Raw genomic sequence first — 26,443 nt, 5'->3', positions numbered from 1 at the left:
CTAAGACGACTCGAAGGCGAAAGCCATCTTTTTCGTCTGAGTAACTGTACTGATCCTCTCTCTCGCCCGCCTGCGAAAGCTTCCTGCGCCTAATGTGGTTAGCGCGGCCTCCAGGATTGGAGGCAACGCAAGCTTTCTGCACGTCAACTGGTTTAGCACTGCCTCCGTGATCAGCCCACCTTTTACGAAGCGACAATGATAAGTGATGTCATGGTGACGTTACTAGTTTTGGCATGTGACAGCATTATGACGTCACAGATCGACATCATCATGACATCACCTCTCGTGTTGACGCCGACGGCACCGACGGACAATTTTCGCGTTTGATGAGGCATGTCAGGCTTTCGCCTTAATTAGAAACAAGTTGACACACACGAGGGTCTGAGAGAGCGAAAATTTATTTCTGCCTGCACAGAGGCACGATGGGAAGAAGCCTAATGAAGTCGGATCATTCGCTCGATGGGACGTCGACAGATGTGGCAGACGTCGATCCGGGTGGCGCAACTGCTGCAGGCTGTATGGCCGCACATGAAGACCACCTTGCGGCGCCGCTCCATGCAGATGGCGCAGGTCAGGGCGTCCTCCAACTCGCGAAGCTTCCTGATCAGGTCGCCGCTCGTGCCGGGTATCTCGCGATTGCCGTTCTCGGAGGCCTCATCAGCTTCTGAAGGAAAAACAAAACAAAACAAAAACTCAGGAGTTCTGGACTTATCCGGAAAATGGGGGCAAGCAAAGCTTGGCGTGCGCGTGCCTGACGTACCCCCTTTCTTTCTTTCTTTCTTTCTTTCTTTCTTTCTCATCGCGCAATGTTCCCTCCTAAATATTTGCTACCTCCATGCCGGGAATCGGACTTTCATCCGCGTGCCTAATTATTAGCTGAACACTTTAGTCGCTACAGGCAACAACGACGGTCGTGTGTGTTCATATCTAGGCAAGAATGAAATTCGGCGACGTGAAATAACAGGTCACCCCTATAACAAATCAGACTACCATATCAGAAACGGCCAATCGCCGACAAGCTCACCATCGCGAGAGCATCAGTTATTGGAAAACGGCGCACACAAATACGCATGTCACCGACGCACCTTCGGGGGTCGCATGTCCTTGCACGCGCAAGCGCGGCTTTTTTTTTTCTTTTTTTGTGTGGCCCTACCCACAACGCCAGCTACACTTGTGAGACAATACAAGCTTTTTCAGGAAAAGACGGGGTTGCTGCGCGTTAAAACTACGATATAATTAAGAAACACAATGTGATGGGGCAGTCCTGATCGATTTTGACCACGTGGGTTTCTGTAACTCTTACGACCAGCTTTGGGCCGTCCGGCAAACCGATGCTGCCGCCCGGGTCCAAGGACTTCGAGCCGTCACCTGAGGTACCACCATCATCATCATCGACGGAGGGTGGGACGGGACAGGGGTTAATCCCCTCTCCCCCCACCCCGATCGAAAGAAACTGCGGGTCAAACCTTAATTAAAGTTTGCTCATTCATTAAGTAAATATAACTACATGGACGATTCTGCATTTCGCTCTGATTTCGAACCCACGTCCTCGAGTTTACAAGGCGACAGGAGGGTCAACACAAACCCGTTGCGACATTTTGATTAGAATAGGCCGTTAAGCCACCGCGACTTGGTTGAAGGAACAAGCTTTTGGCAACGTTTAAAAGCTCCTATTACGAAAGGAAAGTTGTCTTACCACAACACAATTATTTCATGCTTCCTGTAGGGTGGTGGCGAATTTCATTATGGGTAAATGTTGCAAGTGAGCGAACCATATTATCGGAGGGAAAGACGTAGACGTACACATGCGCTAGTTCATAACATCGTTAAATGAAAGGACAGCCAACATTAATTTATGTTAGTCAACCCTATGAACCAGTTACCCAATACTAGCCAAAGAAAGTCATGTATGTGTGTGTGTGTGTGTGTGTGTGTGTGTGTGTGTCATGCCTGCGCAGATAAGTAATCTACGCGTCACGTGATATGAGCAACACCGTTGTGCAACTTCAACGATAAAATAATATCATACCGTGGTTTAACGTCCCAAAACCACGATATGACGATTGATGGTGAGAGACGCCGTAGTGGAGGGCTCCGGAAGTTTCCACCAACTGGGGTTATTTAACGTGCACCTAAATCTAAGCACACGGGCCTCAAACATTCTCGCCGCCATCGAGAATGCGGCCGCCGCAGCAGTGATTCGATCCCGCGACCTGCGGGTGAGCAGTCGAGTCCTGTAACCACTAGACCACCGTGGCGGGTTACAATTTGAACGAAAAGTCAAGTCAAGATGTATTTACAACTTGCATAAAGCACAGTGTTGAAGGCCACCCTGGAATGAAAGCTGTAAGCATACAGCTCGACGACGCCAGAAGGCCACAGTCAGGCAACAACATCAGTGCAAACATGCGCAATCCGAACAAAGCTTTTCTTTATCATAGTTTCATTAATACAATGCGCGATTCTCTGTGCATAAAAATTCGGCAGATCCCACGTACCGTGGGAATCGATGTTATGCGAAGCATGTGCGGGATGGTGACTATGGTGTAATTTTTCACATTGAGCAAAACGCTAGAGAATGACACTAGAGGAATGTGGAAGTGGTATACGCACACTCATATGTTGAAGAGTCGCATATCTCTTATATAACCATGCAGTTGTGTACAGTTGCATAACGATGCCAACAGCAGCATGGGTGTTACCAAAACCAGATGCGGTAAGCGGATATGTAGTGATATTCTGAAATACTGGATAGCGCGAATCCTAACAGGACAAAGAAGAAACACATGCACAGGACAGGCGTTACTCGCAGCTAAGCTTCATTCAGGAAAGTTTTCTTAGATATATACAAAGCCGAGTGGCACGCGCAGGCGCACTGCACGTACGTTACAGTCACAGTTGCAGTTGTGACGCTTGCGTTACAGCTGTTACGCTTATACTTGTCCGTTATTACGGAGAACGGAGGCACGTTTCTCGAACCCGTGTGTATGTGTAGAAGGGGTTCTTGACAGTTCTTGAACAAGGTGATCATCACCGTGACCAGTGAGCACCAGCAGCTGGACCGGACTTGTTAATTGGATCCATTCGTCATTGCGGCTGCGAAGGGTCTATGTGTCGTGAAGTGCGAGGTATAGTACAGCTGGTGAAAATCCTGGATGCCTCTTAAGATGAAATGATCTATGATTCTTCCTGTCCTGGACGTGGCAGCGAGGTCTTTTGATGCCCTATCCACATCTAAGCCGTATTTAACGCAGTATAAGGACCAGGCGTTGCGTGGCCTTGATCAATTATTGTTCAAGTCACCGGTAATGATGAAAGGCCTGGTTCACTCGGCAGATTATTGTAGGAAGCAGTGACCCCGGTTTCTGCAAAATCCACGTGGTCCGCGTTGCGGACCACGTGGACGGATGGTAGTTGAGCGTCTTCCAGGGGTGTTCTGTCTTCAGCTTCCTCACTTTCCTTGCGTCCGCCACGGTGGTGTAGCGGTTACGGTGCTCGGCTGCTGATCCGAAGGTCGCGGGTTCGATCCCGGCCGCGGCGGTCGAATTTCGATGGAGGCATAATGTTAGATGCCCGTGTACTGTGCGATCTCAGTACACGTTAAAGAATACCAGATGGTCAAAATTTCCGGAGCCCTTCGCTATGGCGTCTCTCATAATCATATCGTGGTTTTGGGACATGAAACCCCAACAATTATAATTATTATCACTTTCCTTGCGTGTCAATGTATGTGTTCGCAGTTACTGTGTTGGTTGAGACTCTGTATCGCCTGTGGCACATGCCCGCATAACATGGAACTCTGGTATGCGGGTATGTGCCACACGTGACAGAGCGAAAGGGTTTCATGACGTACGCGACAGGTATTTTGCGTTATCCATGTCATGACCAGTTAATCATGGTCGTCATACACTGATCCTCTGCTATGCCAATTTTGGTATATTACAAGTTATGCAGACGACTAAGAAACCGCTCAGACGTAGGCGGCTAGATAGATGATAGATAGATAGATACGTAGATAGAAACGGCCAAAGTGCCTGAGCTTCGCTAAGAAATGCTTCGCATTTAATACATCTGAATGCATGCATGCGCACGACGAACAGATGAGAATACGCGTAAACAACATAACCGCTAAGAAAATATACACTGCTACAGTGTCAAAATGGATGGCGATAAACACAGTAATCATAAGAAATAGTAATGAATATGCATGTGCAAATTGCTGGAAAAGGGTATACATATGACGAACACATTGTTAACAGGCATGGACTCAAGCTAAATTTGCATGTTTCAAACAAAAATTTGAAATTTATCAACGACAACGAAATCGCACAGTTGCGTCCGCGATGGAACCCTGTCTCTACTCACGCACTTCTGCATTTGATTTAGCTGCGCGGTTACGTTGTAAAAGCAAGGTTCTGCCTGACGTTGCGTATGTATCGCTATTTCGCCAGTGTCAGTGCTTGGCCCGTGTCATTGGGAAAGGGGAGGGGGCAGTAACCATACGCCATGCCATTTTGCGGTTGTCACTATTTTGACAGCATAACTACTGCCAGAGCGAAGGTCGACAGCGAAGTGAAGCTCTACCAATGACGTTATGTGCGTGCCGCTCAGGCCACGTGATCCCGAGCTGTTGAGGTGCAATGAGACTCTCCCATAATACGGGTACTGGCCAATGTTGCCTATTGGCTACACGTTTGTGAAAGTATCTGACGCGCGTCGTGACAAATTCAGAAGCAATTTGTCTTACCAGCATGGTCGTTGGTGCTCACGCGTCGAGATGACCTCCTGCGGCGAGTGGTGAAGGGCCACCTGCACCGCTGGAGCTGGAAAGAAAGAAAAAAAAAATAGCGTGAATAACCATTAGTGAGTCTACTAACGCATAAGATATATGTGGGTGTATTAAAAAAATACTCCGTAGCCCGTAGCGCAATTCTTCTCCTGGAGCCGGATCGTCGTATAAACTCGAGCAAGAACGCGTTACTATTTCTGGCGACCCTGACAAACTTCGATCGACCTTGCACGGATGCTAGACCATTTGGTGCACTCTTTTTCCGACTATAGTTATGAAACATGCCGAAATCCGCACTGAATGACCACAGTGAACGTAGACAGCGCGTACAGAAACACGCTTACAGCCACTAAATCACTCATGTTTCGGCATTTCGGTACCATTACTGGTGCTTTACGCACGTGGCTTTCGGCAGACAAAATGGCTTTACGCACGTGGCATTTCGGCAAATGAAATAATGTATGCGCGTTAAATAAAGCTTTCGAACAGACGAAAGCACGTGGGCCATCCCTCGTTTTGTTTATGCAGTACACTAAGCGACACACATTCCACACCTAAAAAAAAAAAAAAAGCCAGGACGACAAGTCTTATTGTTTAACGCCGATAAAGACGTAGTTGTAGTTATTCTGATGGGCCGTCTTATTTGTTGCTTTTTGTAGTACCTAGGTCAGAGAAATCGAGAAACGGGTTTAATGCTCTCGTCAATGATTCTGTGGCTATGGTAGCTTTCTTTCGAATCCTCAGCTTTCACCATTGTAACCTGCTTGGTAATAAAGGCCTGGGAAATGTTTCGTTTTCAATGCAGACACGCAACAATTTTTGACGATCTGGCCGTACTTCCCAGGAAAAGACGTTTCGTAATACCTTAGCATGCACTGGCGAGGTAGCATGCAGGGTCGTGAAAGAGCACCGTTCAGCATGAAATAAACTTGCTTGCAGAATAGTCGGTTCAAACCTGAACGTTACCGGTGCTGTTCAACCAGAAAGAAAGAGCGGGAACACTTCGCTCTTTACTCTGTTCCCGCTATTCCTTTCGGCTTGCGCAGCGCGTAAAGTGCGAACTAAAAGGGTCAATCTGTCAGCGACTCCAGGCGTGCTTCGGCCTCATAGAGAAATGAACACATCTCGACCGCCGAGGTGGTACAGTGGTATGGTGCTCGGCTGCGGTCCCGAAGGTCGCGGGTTCGATGGCGGCAGCGGCGGTCGCATTTCGATAGAGGTCAACTGCCAGAGTCCCTTGTACTGTGCGATGTCAGCGCCGGTTAAAGAACGCCAGATAGTCTAAATCTCCGTAGAGTTCCATAACGGCTTGCCTCATAATCATATCGTGGTTTTAGGACGTAAAACAGCAGAAATTATTGTATTATATATTAAATGAATAAACCTCGACTATAGTTAATGCGCGATTAGAAGGGTTGAGAGTGACGAAGATGCACAAAAAGCTTTTATGGGGCTAACGGACCTTGTGCGGTGGCGACCGCGCCGCCCACTCGTCCGAAGACAGGCTGCTGCTCGAGCTGCTGCTGAGGTTGCTGCTGCTGCTGTTGCTGCCTGTGGGAAAGAAAGAGAAGCAGCGTGAGTGTTCCAGGTCATTCGCTGACAAGGAGTGTGTGAAACCGGTTTAAACGTCGTTGGATGGTGGCAATATCAACCGTGAAGGAACAAAGCTATACTCGAATATGCGTTTACCTCTCCGTAAGGTATACCTGTGATGCCCACAAACAAGGCAGTAAACCACTGCTTATGAACGCGAACTTTCAGACATATAAATAAATAAATAAATGAATAAATAAATAAATAAATAAATAAATAAATAAATAAATAAATACCATCTGTTTTTACTGCGTATCTGTGCTTTACGGTCATATGATGAAACCGAACAAACCCCAACACTTAAAAAAGGAGACCACTTTTTTTTTTCGCTGTTTTCATCATACAGTAGAATATTGCAAGACTAATACAATGCCTAGACACAACCAAGTCAATCCAACAGGTAATTAGGTCAAGGAAAGGAAAGAGCAGAATAATTGGTTAACCGTTATGTAGGAATGGTGACGTAAATCGAAACGCATAATATGGGAGGAAAGATCACCCTTGTATATATATATATATATATATATATATATATATATATATATATATATATATATATATATAGTTTGATCACGGGGTGTCATTGGGGACAATGTTGCGACAATTTTCGAAACGTCGGCTCTACACTCTAAATATTTTCACGCGTAGCAAGCGTGAGTGGGGGGCGTGTTTTTGCACGCTTGTTCTATGCGTGGTGTGCTTTCACGCTGAAAAAATCACGCTTCCTAAGCATGACTTGCGGGATGCATAACGCTTGCGAAGTGTGAGTGGGGGCGATTTTTGCACGCTTGTTCTAAGCGTGGTGCGCTTTCACGCTAAGCGCACCACGCTTGCCAACCGTGACTGGCAACCTTTTTAACGCTTAGAGAAGGTGTAACAGAGGAGTTTTACTTACTTAATGCGGCGTTCTTCCGCTCCTTCAAATGCATTTCTGACCGTCAGAAATTATCTAAAAAGAAAGCTGAAAGAAGATAATATTTGTTGTGCTGTATGGGCTTGGCGGCTTCTTGGAGAGTATACATACTGATGCCCGGCATTTATTAGCGCATTACAAAAATTAATTTTCCCTTTTCTTCCTGCACATGTGCAAACTATAGAACGCGACACTGCGGGAGGGTAAAATGAGCTTGCTGGCTGAAACATAAATATGGATTTCGGTTTATAGTACAGGGAGTAGGCTAGAAATAAGAGACAAGCTTTCATTATTCACTGTCTACTCTTTCCATGTTGTACCCAACGGCACATATATACGCACAGCTCAACATCGGCAGTGCGGTCTGTGTTTGCGGTGCAGCTAGCAAGCTCGTGTTACGCAGAACCAATGCAATGTTCACATGCGCAATATGAAAATTTAAACTTGATATTTGTAATTAGCTATTTAATGCCGGGCAACCAGCATGTATACCCGCCAAACAGCCACCAAGCATCAACAAATACAGCACAACAAATATTATCTTCTCTCAGATTTATTTTTAAACACTTTCTGACAGTCAGAAACACATATTCTAGAGCAGGAGAATACCGCATCAAGTAAGTAAAAATCCTCTCTTACAGCTTAACAAAGCATTAGGAAGGCCTCCCGTCACGGATCGACAAGACTCACACCGCGATTGCGGCGTTAGATCATCGTTATACACCGTTCAAAATTTAGTAGTGTTGGCAGAATGAAGGTGTTCTGGATTGTCTCAAAATTCGCTAGTCACAAACCCCAACGCCATGGAAGGCAGTGCAAGGCAAACTTTCACAAAGCATTTTCCACAGGTGCATCTGGCGAATCCTACAATTAAGCCTCTGATGTGCATGCATTCTTTCCAGGCGGTTACGTATTTATACGGTAGCCCAGAAATTTTACTGAGGAATTTTGCGCTAAGTGCTCTGACACTTTACATTTTGAATCAGAGATAAGGGGTTAAGTAGAACGAAATATTTACGAGAATTTGAGTAAAACTTTTATTGACTATAACTTACAAAAACGCTTCTTTTTATGGAAGAGCAATCCAAGAAAAAAAACACACAGCAACTGTAAAATAGGCGCTAGATGAATTTTTGATGTCTCTTTAAGCAGCACTTAAACTTTGATGTGTACTTAACTCAAATGAAGTGCAGTTTTGTGAACAGCGTAGCTGTTTCTGCGCCCATGAAATTTCGTCGATGCCGGAACGTTTAAGGACTGCTTGAACGAAGCCCAGCAACTGGCCAAAAGCAGCCGGATACGCAAGGTCCTTGACGTAGTACACACACAAAGCACCAGTGCTTTTTCTAGCGACGTGTTCGGCTGTAGCTTTAAGGTTTCGCTTCTTTGCCACATACAAGCTCCTTCACGTCGCCGCACACAAGGCACGGGCCAACAGTGTCTGCGGATGAAACCTGGCAAATATAAAAAGGAGAAATTAAATTGTTACCTGATGCAATGAACCGTTGTCCAATTTCACTTGGTACAGAACTACAAATTCATGAAAATGATTTTGTCGACAAAGCTCACATTGCGACTGCGGCGTCAAATCTTCTGATACACTGCTGAAAACTGAGTAGTGTTAGAAGAATGATGACGTTATGGATTGCTTCTAAAACTTTGGCTCTTAAAAAACTATTTTACTCACCTCTGAAATTAGGGCCATTTGGCCTCAAGTATGCATCTACCTCTGTGTACGATGGGTCCGCTAAGGATGACACTGTCGCCACTGCAGGCAGAATCTTGCTGAGGCGCTTGACATTCTCCTCGCTAGTGCTTGAAAATCTCAGTTCACTTTCAAAGGCAAGCTGAAAGAGAAAACGTGGAATTAAACTTCATGAACACAGAATACAGCGCACAATCAGCAAGACTTCGTGGGTCTTTGTTGATTTATGATAGCGGCATTGGGGGTCAGCAAGAAGAGTACAAAGTTGTTTTGAAGTGGTAAAGTCAAGTATAGTGCGTACATCGGCAATCTGTTTGAGCACAAATGAAAACAGAAGTGAGTGCTCCAGATTACACTGGGCGCCAATAAAATCTTCTCAAATATGGCAATCTGAAGAAATAAAGAGGGACATAAGAAGGTACAGGACTGTCTTACCAGTTCTTCGTTTAGGAGATAAGCCGGTAATACCGCCACTAGTGACGTACTCCTCAGGATAAAGGATGCTTTTAAAAGTGCCTTCACGCGGGGTGCATCTATTCCGCTTTCAGAATGTCCTTCTTCATTTATTGTCTGCACAGATAAACAAATATAAATTTCACGGCGATAAATATATTTGCGGAAGTAAGACGAGTGCCTCATTCTGAACCCCACACATTCCAACAGATCTTGCGAGCTTTTCAATCAAAAGTTGTTCCCTTGACAAACGAACTGCGTTGACAGAACCGTTAGTCCTTCTCGAGACTAAATGCAAAGAGGTTAACCGTATCTTTGACATTCCGTATGACGCAACTGTAAACCCCAAAGAAGGAACATTGTGGTGCAACCGTTCATCCATAGAGAGGAACAGCTGCAGGAAAAAAAAAAAAGGATTTGTGCCCGCGGTGGGAATCGAACCACTGTCTTGTCGGTTGGCAGCCAAGTGACTCTTCCGCAATTATTGTGTTTGTGGAAGTAGAACTCAACTCGACTGTGAACACGTGCACTCAGCGTGGTATCTCAGACATATTCATCCATTAGAAAGAAAACCGTCAACCTGGGGATCGTATACTGACCACATTTCGCTGCGAATTTCAGAAACGGCATTCAAAATATCAGCTATTAGTCACACCACTGAGTACCATACGAAGCACTTCATTTTCGTAATCGCGACAATTTTGTGCTTTTAGAGTAAAAGGTGCAAGCTGAAATTGACTGTTTTGACACGTATGCTGTATACCTGAGCCGCTTATAAAAAGAGCTTTTCTGTAATTCCGTATAATTTTGCTATAAGATCACAACATGACTGCAACAGAGCTCCGTTATTGCTGCCGCGAGAGCTAGCATTACCGACCGCCGAGTCACTGGCTCTACGTACTGGACCGTACGGTAAACTATTTATGCTACTTTACGGTAACGCAAATATTAGGGAGTTTTCGAATAGGGGCCCCAAAGCATAGAGGCCGCTGCGCATGCGCGAAACTCAAACAGCTTCGGGTTTTGCGTTAGCCCCAAAGCCTGCCCCAAAAGCTTTGCGTCAAACAAACATGACGGCACTCACTTCGAAGCGACGGCTCTCGGCCAAGACCACAGTGACCTAGAATAGGGGGAGTGCCCAAATCGCCGCAGACCCTTTTCGAAAACTCTATAACTCCTGCTTGACCCAAAGCGAGCCCACGCAAGAGGCTTTGGGGCCCCAAACGTTTGGGGCCCCTATTCGAAAACTCCCTATTAACTGCACACAAGTGCGACTTCACCCAGTAGCCTGAAATTCCTGAAGGTGACGCAATCGTATCTTACTATAAAAGGCTAGGCTGCGGCATAAATAGTTCGCCTGTAACTTGAGCGGCCTCTTGGCAATAGCGGCTTCAAATACTACTTATGGACTCATGCGTTGCGCACTCGCATAAAAAAAGCGAACTTCAGCCTTGATGTCCAGCAAAAACACACAATTTTATTGTGGCCTTAAGGCGCTTGTTTTGTAGGATATGGCACAATCTTAACGCTTCGTAATGTACGCATCGACTACATGAATTTACGGCATACAATATATTTTTGGTCATTTTCGAGGCGCTCTGCGGAGGACGGAGGAAGCAGGCGCTGTTCATTCACCGCGCGAGGCGCCAGGCGGCTCCTTTACCTGCGTTCCGCCTCCTCGCCCGAAAATGGCCACCGCCGCGAACCGCGGCGCGGCCGCGAAATTTGGCGCCGACAAGTCAATGCTGGCGATGGAGAAACGGCTCACAGCCATGGTACCGAGAGCAACGCTCCTTCCTTCTTTCTTGTCATCCTTCCCGGTCGATCGCACGACCCGAGTGAAACAGAAACTCTCGGACTGAAAAGCGACATACCTTTCTTTACTACAAATACTTTCATGAGCAATTACTCAAGGTAACCACGTCAGGTCGCTACGAATCCGCCATCTAAAGTTAATGTTGGCTCTGATGTAAGTGTTCGAGCCAAAATTACGCCGCTATGACACGAAATCGGGATGTTGAAAATGAAAGTACGTGAATTACATAGCCCTAAATTTTCGCGTTTCAGTCCGTCAGTACTGTACACAGAGAACTTGGCCTGATACTAATGACAAATTCAGAGGTCAATAGGAAGAAACGTCACTGTTGGGAAAGTAGTTGTAAAATATATAATGAGCAAACACATTTCGAAATATTTGCTTACCTAGGTATTCCAAGCAGCCGTGAATGGCAAGCGAGTGCCCGCAGTATGCACACCATCCGGCCGGAATAGCAGAGTTCGCAGTGAGTGGCGCCGTGTCGTGCGAGAACGCCGGGCAGTCGCATTCGGTGTTCTTGCATCTACCGCGCGGCACATCACGCAGGTCAATCGATGTCAAGTTATTCATGACTTCACCACTTTTGAACACCACAAAGCGAAGCCTTCGCACAGTACACGCTCGAAGGGCAGGCAGAGACAATGCACAATATGCTTGCTAACTCCATGACTGCAACGACTCTAACCCCGTTTTCCCGCCAAAACTATATCCGAAGCAAGCGCCACCTTCCAAGGGCTTCGCGTGAAAAACAAAAATAAATTAAAGGATGAGTAAATCGCAGCAGCAAATCAGAGGCGAGTAACGGCGACGTCGCACGGCTGTCTTGGCGATTGCATCAGGATATATATACGCGTGATGAGGAGAAGCGCGATCAGCGTCGCAAACTTTTCCTCAGCGTGAGTTTTCCGGTTCTCACGCGTAGAATCCCGCATCACGCGTAAAATACAGCGAATGTGGGTTTCCTCGACCGGCGTCACGCTTGGGTGGAGGAAAACAACGCGTATTTTGAGTCACGTGGTACACAAAACGAATTTTAGGAGGCCGAGGGGCGCGTTTCACGCTTACTACGCGTGAAAATATTTAGAGTGTAGTGACACGCCGTGTTCCAAGTATTTTTGATCTTCCCATGAACTTCCCCATCTTCCCCTGAACTTCTATCTTACTAAAAGCGGCCAACCTACCCGCGACAGACGTGGCTTTCGTAGACGCCGCTAAATACGTGGACAAACCCTACTTTGCGGCTGCGGCAGTCGCCCCAGACGGGACAGCTCTCAATGCTCTCACCATACAAACACAGAAAGCCTGCGAGGCCGAACAAGTGGCCATTGCTCTTGCTCTAGCGCTCCCTCAACGCGACACAATATTTACCGACTACAAACCCGCTGCACTGACATACCGCCGCGGTACAATAAGCCATGTGGCCTTAGGCATTCTCGAATCCGCTCAAATAAACGTAGATAAGCACATCCACTGGTTCCCGGGGCATGAAGGCCTCAACGTTCAACCAGGGGTCCCCAACGGTAATGAGCTGGCCCATAACCTCGCGCGAGAGCTTACGCGCCGCGCGGGGACGCGGGCCGGCTCTCCGGCCGGGGACCCCAACACGCACCGGGAGCCACTCCTCTCCTCTCACGAGATTTCCCTCACCTCACTCAACACTAAATAAAGCACGACAATTGAAGCTTAGACTGCTGCAAACGCACAGTTACCCCAGCCCCTACATCTGCAGCAAATACCTCCCAGATATAAGGTCAGAATGCCCTATATGCCAAAACCCCAGGTGCGACTTAAATCATATGCTGCGGCAGTTTCCCGCGCTAAACGCTAGCTTCGGGTCTCCTGCCACCGAGGAAGAGTGGATCAACCACCTCAGGAGCCCCGACAGGGCCCTTCAACATCAGGCCGTCCAGAAGGCCCGAAAGGTGGCTGGCGAGCTCCGACTCCCAGTCCCCACATGGGTCGAGCCACCGGGCCGGCCCCCGTAAGGGGTGCCCAGGCCCCTTCAGGACCTTAAATAAAGTTAATTCTCTCTGTCTCTATCTTACTTGCGCTTTGCGCTTGTAACTCACTGGCACTGGAGACAAGCGATGTGCCGGAGAATGATGCGACAGCGGACGAACTTGCCCGCGTGGCGTCGCTGGCGTGGCTGCCGGCACTCTCACTGGCATTGTCCCACTGAAACGACAGTCTCGTGAATGAAGCGAGAACGTCGTGTCGCCAACAATAACGACACTACTACTACTACTACTACTACTACTACTACTACTACTACTACTACTACTACTACTACTACTAATCCTACTGCTACTACTACTACTACTACTGCTACTACTACTACTACTACGACGACGACTACTACTACTACTACTACTAATAATAATAATAATAGTAATAATTATTATTATAATGATCATCAACCACCACCACTATAAAACAGCAGCAATAACAATCATGACATCAATCAATCGGATAATTAACATGCTGAAGAACAACACTAGGGTACTAGCGCTGGCGCACTCACCGGGCAAGCACAATTATTTTAATAAAAGATAACGTTCAGGCAACCTAAAGAAAAAATACGCACAAGAGAAAAACAAAACAAAAGAATGATTGTTTATCCCTCCTTCGTAGGAATCCTTGAAAACACGGAAGTAAAAGGTGTCTCCACAGAAATAGTTGCAGCTGCGTTGGAAGTTAAGAAATGCAAAGTGCGCAGCGTGTAAAGCTATTGGGCCGGCCCGAGAGCCTTCGGCGTGAACGAACTCACGGTGACGTCTACTGCCGTATCTCTAACAAGCATTCTGGCTCGATTCAGTAGCGTTTATGGCAGCCTTGCAAGTCGCGACGCGCTAAGGTTCACGAATGCGAGCTGTACAGTTTGTATAGGCTTCCAAAGCAACGTTGAGCGGCGCCACTGCTCTTATCGCAACTGGGGGCATCCACGGCCACAACACTGCCACCCCCGCTTCCGCGCACGCGCAGAGCTCTCGGATCGCATCTGTGGTGCGTTAGAATGTAACTATTGCATACTAGCAGTGCTCTGGGCCGAATGAGGAGCGCATTCGCGCACATGTCCTTGCCGCCGCCGCTTGCAAATCCGGCGACAAACCGCCTTCGCGGGCAGCGTCTGCCCCCAGTAATGCATAGCTCAGCCGCGCGAGCATGGCGCCCAAACTTGAGCTTGGGTTCCCTGTTGTGCGCTTCGAACGCGTGAACACTTTTTGCTTGCCGCTTGCGCGTGTTTCGCTTTCTGTCCTTCATTTTTCCCTTGCGCAATTAACTCATTTCGTGTTGTAAGCCAATCGGGTGCTGATCAGTCGCCTACACTGCAAAACTCCGCTGGTCAGCCGAGCGTTGGGACGCGTGTGTTTCAAAATCATGCTGCCACCCTTACGACTGCAACAGCTGATACGAACGACCAACATGTCGTCGTATAGGTAGATGCATGTGAAAACTGATATGCGAACACGCATTTCGACGAAGCACGGGAAAATCAAACGTATCTCACCATGCCATACTCGGACCAGTCAGAGCTCTCGCTTGACGTGGCAGCGTCCACTGGGAAAAAAATAAGCAGCAAGTGCAAAGGTTGAACTCAAAGACGAAAACAACCACGTAATCCAGCGGTTCACTGAATTCACTGAACAACGTCACATACTAGCGCTGAAGAGAAGATCCACTGAATAGCTTTGAAGAGCACTGAATACCGGCCCAAAGCAAGATGTCGTGATCGTGCGTTACGCAAGATCACGTCAGATCATTGAATACTCAAAGAATTTTAACACGAAAGTGTTTTATGCCGGGGTCCACCAAGTACATCCGTCACGGATATGACGTTGATAAAATGGACGCCAACGGGTGAGAAAGAAAAAAACCAAGAAAAAGATACCCCGCTGGGAATCGAACCCACGACGTTGCGGCCGCGACGGCAAGCGCCCGACGCTCTACCGACTAAGCCAACTCGGGAGATGCGAGGCACGGCGCGAACGCGCCTTATATCTTTCACACCTTCTCTTTCGCGGCGGGCGGAGCGGGGCGGTGCCGCCGTCTGTGAGAGGTGAAAAGAAGTAATGCTTCGCGATCGACACTTACTAGCGCTTACTCCGAGATTGCACGTGATATCGGAGGTCATGGTTAAAGCGTCTCAATACCAGAGAGGTAGACTGGCCGCGCTGGCGTCGCCGAGGCACCCTTGACGCACTTACGTTCTTTGCCTTTTCGTGTTAGCGTGCGTCGGCTCATCGGAGTAGTGCAGCTTCCACGTGCACGAACGGGATTTCTCTGCCGCCGACTGCTTCAATTGCGAGAGCACCGACTAACAAAACTGCTGCAATATGCGTTGCAGAAAGGACGCGATTTCGACGGGCGAATGTCGTGCCTTGGTGGAGCGAGAGCAGCGCCTGCGAGACAGAGGCCAGCGGGACGCACGCGTTTGCGGCTCAGGCTACGAACCTCTACCTCCCGCGTTGCTGAAGCGCAGTGTGTGTTAGTGTATGCATGAGCACAGGCGTCGGCTACCCATTGCTAGAAAGCGCACACCGTGCCGTTTCTCTCCTTAATTGACGACGCTTTGAAGAAGTGCATACCGGGTACCAATGTTGATTATGAGCTTGTTGATATCATCCTTACGCGGGATTCACGATTCGCTGTGTCCAAATATATGTTCGCACCGTCAGCTACCACAGTGGTTTAATCATGATCATGGGCGTTAGTCGTCGCGATAGAGACATGCTGTCAACATGGGTGCATCTACGTCAAACGGTTCTATAGCTGCCAAACACGAATAGACATTGTACAAGCTCTCATATATCATAAGCACTACTTCTGTGAAGACACGTTTCACTTTCGTGTTATACCGATTCCTATGACGGAGGGATCAGCCATGTTTTTTTTATACATTCCAGCCTCCGTCATATCCTGAACTTCTTTTAACTAAGCTTGAACTGTAAAACCGGCACTTCGGGAATATATTTCGTGGGCTTTTTGTTTCAGCTTTAACTCAATTCCTCGAGCACGCATTTGAACGTCCTATCTGATCACCGTGTGTCTTGTTTTCGTCGGAGGAGAAATCACTTAATTTCCATTTATAGTTAATGTAACGATAATGGATATCGTATTGCAGAGATGAATACCCGCAATGCAAAAACTGAACGAAAGTGAGTGCGCGTGGTGTAATACGGAGTACACACTGACGTCATCTAGGAAGCCATATTGTTGTGCAGTCAGCCCGGTGAAAGGACACCCTTCTTGCTGATACGCTTATCTCAAGAATAACAATCGAAACTGTGATAAGGGCTACAAAATGGCGTATGGTGACGTTACGTTAATACTGCGCTGTATTTTGGGCAACAATGGTGGTGGGAGGAAGTAATAACTTTTTGTAGCGTTTTTTTTTTGAAAAAGTTTACTCGTATACGTCCGGCAAACTTACCGGACGAAGCCGACCTGCTCGCGCGGACTTTTACGACGCGCACTGTCGTGCGCTTCCTGTTACCACTGGTCCCCTGAAAGAAAAATAAAAATAAAACAAACACCACGACCTATTTAGCGCGAAGGTAAAAGTACTTGCTTAATAACATGTGCGCGCTTTAAAAGCGTTAAGTAAGAATCAGTAGTCATGCGTTTTTTTTATATTTCGGAAAACATGAGGGATGAGTGTTCATAGCAATGCCCTAGCCAATTGTGTTCCGAAACCCACAAGTTTTGAGTGATTAAGGAAGTTAAACGGCTGTATTACGTCTCCAGCTTCATTCTTGCATAAGCAGTTCTGGCGGTGCTCAGTTTACGGCGTCGAAAGCGTCCCGCTGCGTCCCGCAAACGTTACGCTCCATGCGGGAGTCTTCGTCACGCAAGCGTCAAGCAGACTCCCGCATGGGGCATTGCTGCTTCACTCACTATCCTTCTCACGTCTTTGTCTTGTGATGTCATGAGCACGAGCTACCTCGAAATGCGACTATCGAATTCCTCTGTGTTGAACTTCGTTTTTAGCTAATGACACCAGTTTCTTCCACGGGCGCGGCATCGAAATCGATGCAATGGTTTGCCCCAGCCTTATTTGTTAGGCCTAAGAAACTTCCCGCCTAAGTTTGTATGTGGCAAAGAAGGTGCCACCTGAGGCGACAACGGCAGTAGTGAAAGCCGGCCGCGCTCAACGCCATCTGATAATAATAATATTATAATAATTTCTGAGGTCTTACGTCCAAAAATTACGATATGATTGAGGGACGCCATAGTGGAGGACTCCAGAAATTTGGGCCACCCGGGTTTTTTTTTAACGTGCGCCTAAATCTAGGCACACGGACATCTCAACGCCGCGGCCAGGAGTTGGTCGCGCAGACGTTCAGATCAGCAGTCGAGCTCCATAACTACTAGATGACCACGGCGGGCAGTCGCTGCAGATCAAAGAACACCAGATGATCTAAACTTCCGGAGGCCTCCTCTACGACGTGCCTCATAATCATATCGTGGTTTTGGCACGTAAAGCCCTGGATATTATATTATGACGAAAGCCCTAGATGCCTCATCAAACGCGAAAATTGACCGTCAGCGTCAACGCGAGTGATGCAAAAAATCGCGGAATGACGCCACCATATGAGGACGTCATGACGTCACACATCATCAATATCTGTGACGTCATCATAATGTCACTATGACGTCAGATAACATGATGTCACATGATGTCACATGACATCGTCGCTTGGACAAAGGTGGGTCGATCACGGAGGCAGTTCCAAACCAGGTTAGGTGAGGACAGCTTGCGATGCCTCCGATCCTGGAGGCAACGCAAAACCACGTTAGGTGCAGAAAGCTTTCGGAGGGGTGCGGGGAGTGTCATTATATCGATTGAGAAGAAAAAGAGGCTGGCTTTCGCGTTCGAGTCGTCTTAAGGGACCCTGTGAGTTTTTGTCGCAGGACAGTTTATCCTGAGTGATTCGGGACGACAAGTCGAAGAGATGCCGAGCTAGCGTTCCATACGCGGTCGTGGAAGGTTCGGTAGGCCTAAAGAGGTGCTTTCCTCCGTTCAGATCGTTCGCGATTGTCGATAGAATCCCGAAAGCGAGCACTTACACGAGTCACCCGCACAGTCGTGGACACTGTGACGGGTGGTGCCGGGGAGCCCGAACGGTCGCTGTCCGTCGACATCGGGCAGCGCTGAGCCGAAGGAGCCGAGAAGAGGCCGCCCATAAGCGCCAGTCACCGACATTTGAGCGTGCTCAGCGAGCCATCGACGTTGTCGTCGTCTATCTGTATGCGCCCTGGTGGACACTCGCTGTACTATGCAACGCTACGTGGTCCACGTTGAAGATGACCGAAGAGAGACACTTGCGCAGTGCGGCTGTATACGAAAACAGAGAGGATTCGTGAAAAGCTAACAAGGTCCCTTATGCATTCGCCTAGGACGACCAGCAGGCGAAATCCATCTTCATCTTTTCCTTCGCAGTCGATGTATTGCGGCGCATGCAAATACACATATGACCGGCGTAAATTCGAGGGCTGGGTATTTCGGCACATTCGCCGGCGCCGGATTTATTGAGTACGAAGCCACCGCCGGCGTCAACGAAATCTGTAACTCACAACAACCCTCGCTTGAAGAGTTATTGGATGTGGAATTTGCGGTCGCGTTGCGGCGTTGCTGTGTTGGCTGTGCGACGACTTAGCCCACGACTGACGTCTGACGCATCGCAGGCGTCAGTTGTTAAGCTTAAAAAAAAATAACAAACCGGAAACACATCTCTAACAGCGCCGAGATATCGCTAACACTTTTCAGTCAAAACATCATCACGCGCACACGCACGCACACACACACACACACACATACATATATATATATATATATATATATATATATATATATATATATATATATATATATATATATATATATATGATTATTTCGTATGCAGTAAACCTAATCAATTAGGCCCGAACAGCTGTGATGTATGAGGGCTGATTGCGCTAGCGTTCACCATGCGGTGGCCCGAATGACGAGCATTAGCGCGGGTTTTCTGTACGCTTCACATTACTATCGGCAATTTCTGTCACTCCCCACGCTTTACCCAAGAATTTCAGCATCGCCCTCCGAATTTGTGTTTAAATCCTCAAATTTTTTATTTATTTTCTTTATTCCCTGAGTAATTACGGACCCCGGCGGAAACATTGGAATAAAAAGTTTTCGTACGTTCGTCCGTTATCTTGAACGTTTGCAAAGTATATATATATATATATATATATATATATATATATATATGGAGCTAAGTTTGTTCTATGTAGCAGTTACAAAAACAGGACACCTACATCTGCATAGGCACTAACTTAGCGAAGCCTGTGAACCGGTGCTCACTTTCGGAGTTTGAGTGCGACATGCAGGTAAACGATAGCTCGTTTCTTGTTGGAGTGGCCGACATGCGTTTGCCGTGTGAGCATTTGTGTCAAACGAAGAATTTAGTAACACGCTACACGAGACATTAAATACCCACACGCAGAGATGCTCACCGATACGGCCAGTGCTTCTGAAAACGCTTTCAATTACAAGTCACGCAATGCCTTGACCTCCCTTTGCGCGAGTTGTTTACCTTTATCGTCCTTTCAATGCTCCATACGAAAGTGATCTCGAAAGACATGCAGCGACGAGCTCAACTACAGGGAGTTCAGAACAGATGGCGCTACGTACTTGGTGACGGCGTGTTGTTGTTTGACGCCCAGCCGGGCTGCCCGAGAACAAAAATATACAGGAGTAATTATCCGAAAAGAAAAGCAGGATCTACTCAGCACATTGTTATGGAATGTCGGGACCCCAGTTTGAAGAAGTCCACCTTTCACATGCGAGCTGGGATTCAAAATGTCTGGAATTATTAACTGGTGAGCGGTTGAGAGGAGCAGGAAAAGTTTACAAGCATCGGTGGAAAGCAGCCGGGATGGGGTTTGTAAAACATGAGTCGTTTCAAGCGTCAGAGAGAAAGAACTAACGAAATGAAGAAAGAATGAACAAAATGTAGATAGAGAGAATGCTGTAGACTGCAATACGTGCTATAACAGCTGAACATAAAAAACATGTACAGAGTCTATTTGTCCTCGCGCCGTTATAAAGGAGATAGAAATAGTGGTCATCATCATCACCTGTGCCGGAGGCCTCAGTACCACGTCTCTCTATCAACGAGGCACCCTAGGTTTCGGAATGCTTTGATGACCAGAATGTTTCTCGAAGAAATAAAAAAGAGAGGGAAAGGAGGGCGTAGCGCAAGCTTTTAAGAAGGCGTGGTGCAAGGTTATAAACGAAGGAACAAATAATAAGCGTACAGAAACAGCGCTCTTTCTGCGTTTTTAACCTTGCGCCACATCCTTCGTAAATCTAACGATGCACCGATCGACCAGTCTAACAACGCACTTTGTTAAAAAAAAATTACACCATCTCCCACTAAAGGGAACCATGAGGGGATGCAAAGCAGCATTGGGGGCGCACACCAAGTTTCCGTTATGTGTACTCGGCGTTTCCGTTAGTGTGTGACGTTTGTATTGAGTGTTTGTGTTATCATTACGTTGTGTTTGTGCGTTGCTTTCCGTTAGCGCCGAGTGAACGAGTGGCGCCGACGTTGACGTTGCAACTCATCTGAACGGGAGCGAAGCGAGAATGACGGAAGCCGACCGAGTACACGCGCTTATATGCACATGAAATGGGGGAGGGAGAGGAGAGAGTGGGTTACCAGCTGTTTTTGGCTGCGGCACGGCTGCATGACGTGGGAGGAGAGGCTGCGCCGCGGCTGCAGCGCGGGGGAGGAGAGGAGAGAAGGCGACCGAACACCTGCGTGAAGGAGGAGAGTGGGAGAGAGAGTAGGCGAATGCGCAGTGGAACGCGGACGCCATCACCGACGACGGACACAGCCCCGAGCAAAAGCTGCTTCGCATCTAAAACACACTAATCGGAAATTTGATTTTGCGATCGTTCTGCTACCATAGCAATGGCGCTTATGTACACGGTTTAGGATTGAAAACTGGGAAAGTTGGTAAGGATTCGTAGCGAGCATAATCAAAGCAGCGCAAAATGAACGAGGACTGAGAAGGAGTGGACACAACACGAACGCTGACTTTCGACTGAAAATTTTGTTGAAAAAACACCTTAAAATACTGTTATCTGCGTATGCTGTTACAAGGCTCAAAAAAAAAGAAAAAAAAAACCCTCATGACGACACTCTTGGTTAGACGCAAGGAAATTGATCTTAACACTGGACTGTGAACGATTACAGTAGTCTAAAAAGGAAATTGCCTTATCCTGGAGGGAAAGTGAGGGCTGACTAATAAAGTTACGACCTGCCTTCTGTATTCTGTAGGCCTAAAAAAATTCACGCGTCAAGTGGCTGAAAATAGAATCTTTGTGCGATAAAATTCCGCGGTGCACACGCAATCTCGGCAATAAATTGCCAAGTGCGTCGAACATTGCCTCTCAGGGCATTTGGTGCTCCCTGAGGCGCGTGTTTACACATCGCCCCGATTGACCTACGTAGACACTTCTACACGTGAGGGGGATGCTTTACACGACATTAATGGCACCTTGCACAAATACACTCGTATATGCTTATTAGGACATGGATCTTTCACCACTAGGTCCTTTTCTGCTTGTTTTCGCGAGCAGCGCTTGTGTTGTGTCCACTCTTAGTCCTTGTACATTTTGCGCTGTTTTACTTATACCCGCTACGTACACCATTTGATTTGTCTAATCTTCGCATTTTCAATCCGGTTTCAATCGTTTCAGTGAAGCTTTTAGTATACGTTCTTGTGAAATTTCCAAGCAATCGTGGTTTTCCACTAGCATATATCCCTAAGAAATAGGAATTGTCAGACTTGTAAAGCAACATGTATATTATTGCGAAAATGTTAAGTTTTCAATCTCACGAACCGTTGGCTGTCGACTGAGGAAAGTTTGGGCAAATCAATGCATGGGCTCACTGTTCTCATCGTGACATAACTGCCAATATTACAGCTTACTTGCCCTGGACTTGGGGCCCCACCCATGGAGCTCATGACCCCTTACCACAAACTTTTTTTCAATAAAGTTTTTATTCTTGTAATGTTATAAAGCTCACTTACTGCGCCGCCCCCGTTATTAATAAACGTTGTCATTGCAGCTCCCTGTAAAGCAATGGAAGGCAGCGTTATGCCTTCGGTGCTGTCAAGGTCTGTTCAACGTTTCCTCTCACCATAGCACACACCTCAAAAGTTTACACAGTTGAAGCTGTCTCTCACATCGAGGCCCGCAGACACACACACACACACACACACACACACACACACACACACACACACACACACACACACACACACACACACACACACACACACACACACACACACACACACACACACGTGTGTGTGTTTCTGTGACGTGACATGTCCGTTCCTATTTACGGCTTGTCAAGCGGTACTACAAATATATTTGTTGGCGCTGTGTCTGTGTGCTTCACTCCGTTGTCCCGTCTCTGCGCGCTGTTTCACGCTCAGATATGTAACCAACTGGTCTGGCCGCCTACAACCCGTGCCTTTAATTCCTCATTTACCTCTATAGCATCGATACTGACCACTTTGTGCGCACGAGACGCTGCCGCAGTTGACACTTTACCCTCACGAGTCTGGATATCTCTTCGGCAACGCTGCAGCGGCCTGGGTGGCTTATCTAGCCCGTCGAAGAGGCGGCCCTGATTACAGGCGGCGGACGCGAATGCGTCCGGCCCGCCCGCCCTCCACACAGTTTTGCACACGCAGCTACAGCAGGCGTTGTTCCTAGGCATTGTTTTTGTCGAGCTGAGACCGACGGTGTATTCTGCGGAAAATATGCACAGCGTCATGTACTGATGCCGAGCTCTTGAAGAAATTGCGCTACGTATACTACGCCAATGACTTCGGTTTTACCGAGTTTGTGCCTGTGGTGCTACGGTCACGTTTGAGGAAAAGAAGACGACTACAGATGAGATCTGTTTCTTCGACGTTAACGTTGTGTAACACCGCTTAACGGATACCTCTCTGCAAGTGGTAACAAGGTGAGAAGTAGTTTTCTTTTCGTCGTGCCTTTGCTGTCGGTGTCGTCGGGATTAAGTGGGCGACTGTACGTGTTTTGTAGCAAGATGACTTAACCGCGAACCACTACATAGCGCGGTGATGCCACTGACCTCACTAATTGTCGAGTTAACTTACAAACTCCTCACTCATTTGATTCAATTTACGCAGATACCGAAGGCATGTAAATACTGCTTACAGTATTGACGCGTTTTTAACCTTTTTTTCAGTTCTCTTGTGTTCAAACGGCACTGCGTGCTAGTTTCTGAAGCCGTTGAAAGGAGAAAATGCTTCCGACCAACACACCTGCTAATGATATATTCACTTGTGGGGTTCTACGAGCCAAAACCACGACACTATTATGAGGCACGGCGTAGTGAAGGGCTCCGGAAATTTCGACCATCTCGTGTTTTTTAACGTGCACTGGCACCGTGCATTACACGGGCCTCTATCATTACGTCTCTATCGAAATGCGACCGCCGCGGCCGGGATCGAACCCGCGACATTAGGATCAGCAGCCAAGCACCGTAACCACTATATTATCGCGGTGGACGCTACACTTCCTCGAATGAGCTTGGAGGCCGTTGCTTGATTTCGTGGTTGACATTTCGTTTTTGGAACAAACTCCGTGGGGAGCACGTTTGGTTGATATTGTAAAAATTTCCCGCCTCGTTACTTCGCATTAGCTTTATTGGCCCGAAACTTCCTGGATGAACTAATAGTGTTGTGAGGAGTGTGTCACGTAAGGGTGCTGCAATACCCGATAAAGGCAGCTGGCTTCCAGACAGGGAGGCACGAGAAGAGATCAGAACAGCACAAATGCCGACTAGCAACCTGGTCGTCACTCTAACTTCTTTTATCATGAACCCGTCCCTGTCCACCGCGATGGTCTAGCGGGGACGGCGCTCGGCTGCTGTCCCGAAGGTCGCGGGTTCGGTGTACTGTGCGATGCCAGTGCACGTTAAATAACACCAGATGATCAATATTTCCGGAGCCCTCCACTACGGCGTGCCTCAATCATATCGTGGTTTTGGCATGTAAAACAACAGATATTATCATTATGAGTCCGTACGAACTAGCTGAACTTTCTATCATTCTGTCCTGCAATACAATAACGTATAAACTCAGCTAAGTGCCTTATTATCGCGGGCTTTCTTTAAATGACGAAAATTAAGAAGGCTGGAACACGAAAAAAAAAAAAACTTCATTGGTTGTACCTGGAGCCCTTCTACAAAGTGATTAATCGTATTTGGGTTTAAAATGAATAGCAATGTGGTTGCCATTATTAATATAAGTTAACTAATTAGGCGCTTCACAAGAACACTCTTAAGAGAACCACATAGCGCTCAGACAGTTAATATGGCCTTGGCTGCACCCTGCTTTGGTTCATCTCGCTTGTTTTAATATCCTTGGTTCAACTGGCACAAAGCACCAGTATCCATCTACTCGTTGCGGGACTCGGTAGTTCACGCGATGTTTTGGGCTGTTCGAGATAGATAACAATCTTTTCATGATTACCCCGGCGACGTTAGCCTGATTCATCGCCTGGCATGCTACTGCAGGTGTCGGGTGTTGAATATAGTATATACAAGCATCACATATACACACAAATAACGCGTGCTGTGACGAACGAAGAAAGATAATTTTCGAAGGCTCGTTTCTTTGTTTGAAACAACCTTAACGAAAACCTCTGCTGGGTTTCATTAACGTACAATCTAAGTACACGGGCACACATATACACAACTGGTATGCGGGCAGCCTATATAATTTGAACATGTGAGTGAGTCGAATGAGATTTTTCCCTTTGCCCATTTGTATAACATTGATTGTTGCCACATGTGGGCTCGGCCCGAAAGATTAATCTGAGTTGATTATTGCTGCCATCTCCCTCTTTCCCAATGTCTTCTTTGCGCGTGTTCAAAGTGAGCCATCATCGCAACAATCGGAGGCGTGTAATACTACTACTACTACTATTAATAATAATAATATTAATAATATAAAATAATTCTTGAGCTTTTACGTCCCAAAACCACGATATGATTTTGAGGGACGCCGTTCTGGAGGGCTCCGGAAATTTCGACCACCTGTAGTTCTTTAACGTGCACCCAAATCTAAGTACACGGGCCTCTCTCCCGCCTCCGGCCGCGGCGGCCTCCATCGAAATGCGGCCGCCGCGGCCGGGACTCCATCCCGCAACCTTCTGGTCGGCAGTCGAGCGATATAACCTGTAGACCACCACGGCGGATCCCATGGCTCGTCAAAGATGCCTGACAGGGCAACGCATAAAAACTAGTTGGCACGCGCGACGAGCCACTGATGTGCAGCCAAAGTTCAGGGTCATCCCAAAAGAGCTTACTTCTCGTACCCGTTTTATCGCTCTTACAAGCAGCATTTCCTAGAACGCTTATCTGGTGTTGGTACTTCCGCTCGAAAACTGGGGCTGACGACGGATAAAAAAGCGTTTGCGTCAGTCAAGCCTATCGCGTAAGAGAAGCGCCGATAAGCGCTTTTCTTGATCGGCGGAATGTTGTAACACTTCAATTTCCACAACTTCTAACGCATCAGATCAGCTGAATAGACTATGTGTAGGAATGTGGCGCAAATAAAAGCGTTGAAAGCTACAAGAATTCGAGCAACATGCTGGTGTTAAGGAGGCACGGGGGGGGGGGGGGGGACCTTCTTGTGAGGCATCCAGAAAACCACGAAAAGCTCGGCTTATCTCTAGTAGTATTGTGCATAATGTGCGGAAAAGACGACCACAAAGCGCGCGGGACGTTTGTGTTTATTTATGGCCGAATATTGCTGATAATATTGTTACCTTTATTCTTCATATATCTTTACAACTCAAAGTGTGTGTCAACTGACCGAAAGGCAAGCACTTAAAGCGCGACGCACTCTGTGATATCCATCGAGATAATAATAATAATAATAATAATAATAATAATAATAATAATAATAATAATAATAATAATAATAATAATAATAATAATAATAATAATTGATTTATTTAACGTGCCCAGGAACAACCGTAAGGTCTTTGTGCAGGCGCACGCAGAAAAACAAAAAAACAACAACAAAAATAAACAATACAATACAGACAGTTTTCAGAAATAAAAAGAGCAAAAACAC

At 47.0% G+C, this 26,443-nt stretch overlaps 1 protein-coding gene across 1 annotated transcript; it reads right to left on the bottom strand.

Annotated features, from left to right (window-relative positions):
* Positions 1 to 387: 387 nt before the first annotated feature.
* Positions 388 to 18,454, bottom strand: LOC119388778 (uncharacterized). The gene is made up of 7 exons (XM_037656190.2): positions 18,338 to 18,454; positions 16,701 to 16,773; positions 14,778 to 14,827; positions 13,339 to 13,444; positions 6,252 to 6,340; positions 4,748 to 4,823; positions 388 to 664 (listed from the first exon to the last, which is right to left on the bottom strand). Exons 1-7 carry the CDS (start codon positions 18,452 to 18,454, stop codon positions 435 to 437), a joined length of 741 nt encoding a protein of 246 aa, XP_037512118.1. The 3' UTR covers positions 388 to 434.
* Between the last annotated feature and the right edge of the window lie 7,989 nt (positions 18,455 to 26,443).

The sequence above is a fragment of the Rhipicephalus sanguineus genome, chromosome 4 (genome assembly GCF_013339695.2).
Source record: "Rhipicephalus sanguineus isolate Rsan-2018 chromosome 4, BIME_Rsan_1.4, whole genome shotgun sequence".
Lineage (NCBI taxonomy): Eukaryota > Metazoa > Arthropoda > Arachnida > Ixodida > Ixodidae > Rhipicephalus > Rhipicephalus sanguineus.
The sequence above is the reverse complement of the archived record's forward strand: the minus strand, read 5'-3'. Positions and strand labels throughout refer to the sequence as shown.

Bases quoted from the DNA above. Each gene is read 5' to 3' on its own strand.
- LOC119388778 (XM_037656190.2), bottom strand. From the start codon at position 18,454: ATGGGCGGCCTCTTCTCGGCTCCTTCGGCTCAGCGCTGCCCGATGTCG. The intron at 6,341-13,338 runs GTGAGTTACAAG...TCTTTCCCACAG, and splicing joins ATCGCTTGTCTCCAGTGCCA to GCAGCAACAGCAGCAGCAGC. The intron at 4,824-6,251 runs GTCCGTTAGCCC...CTTTCTTTCCAG, and splicing joins CGCGGTCGCCACCGCACAAG to CTCCAGCGGTGCAGGTGGCC.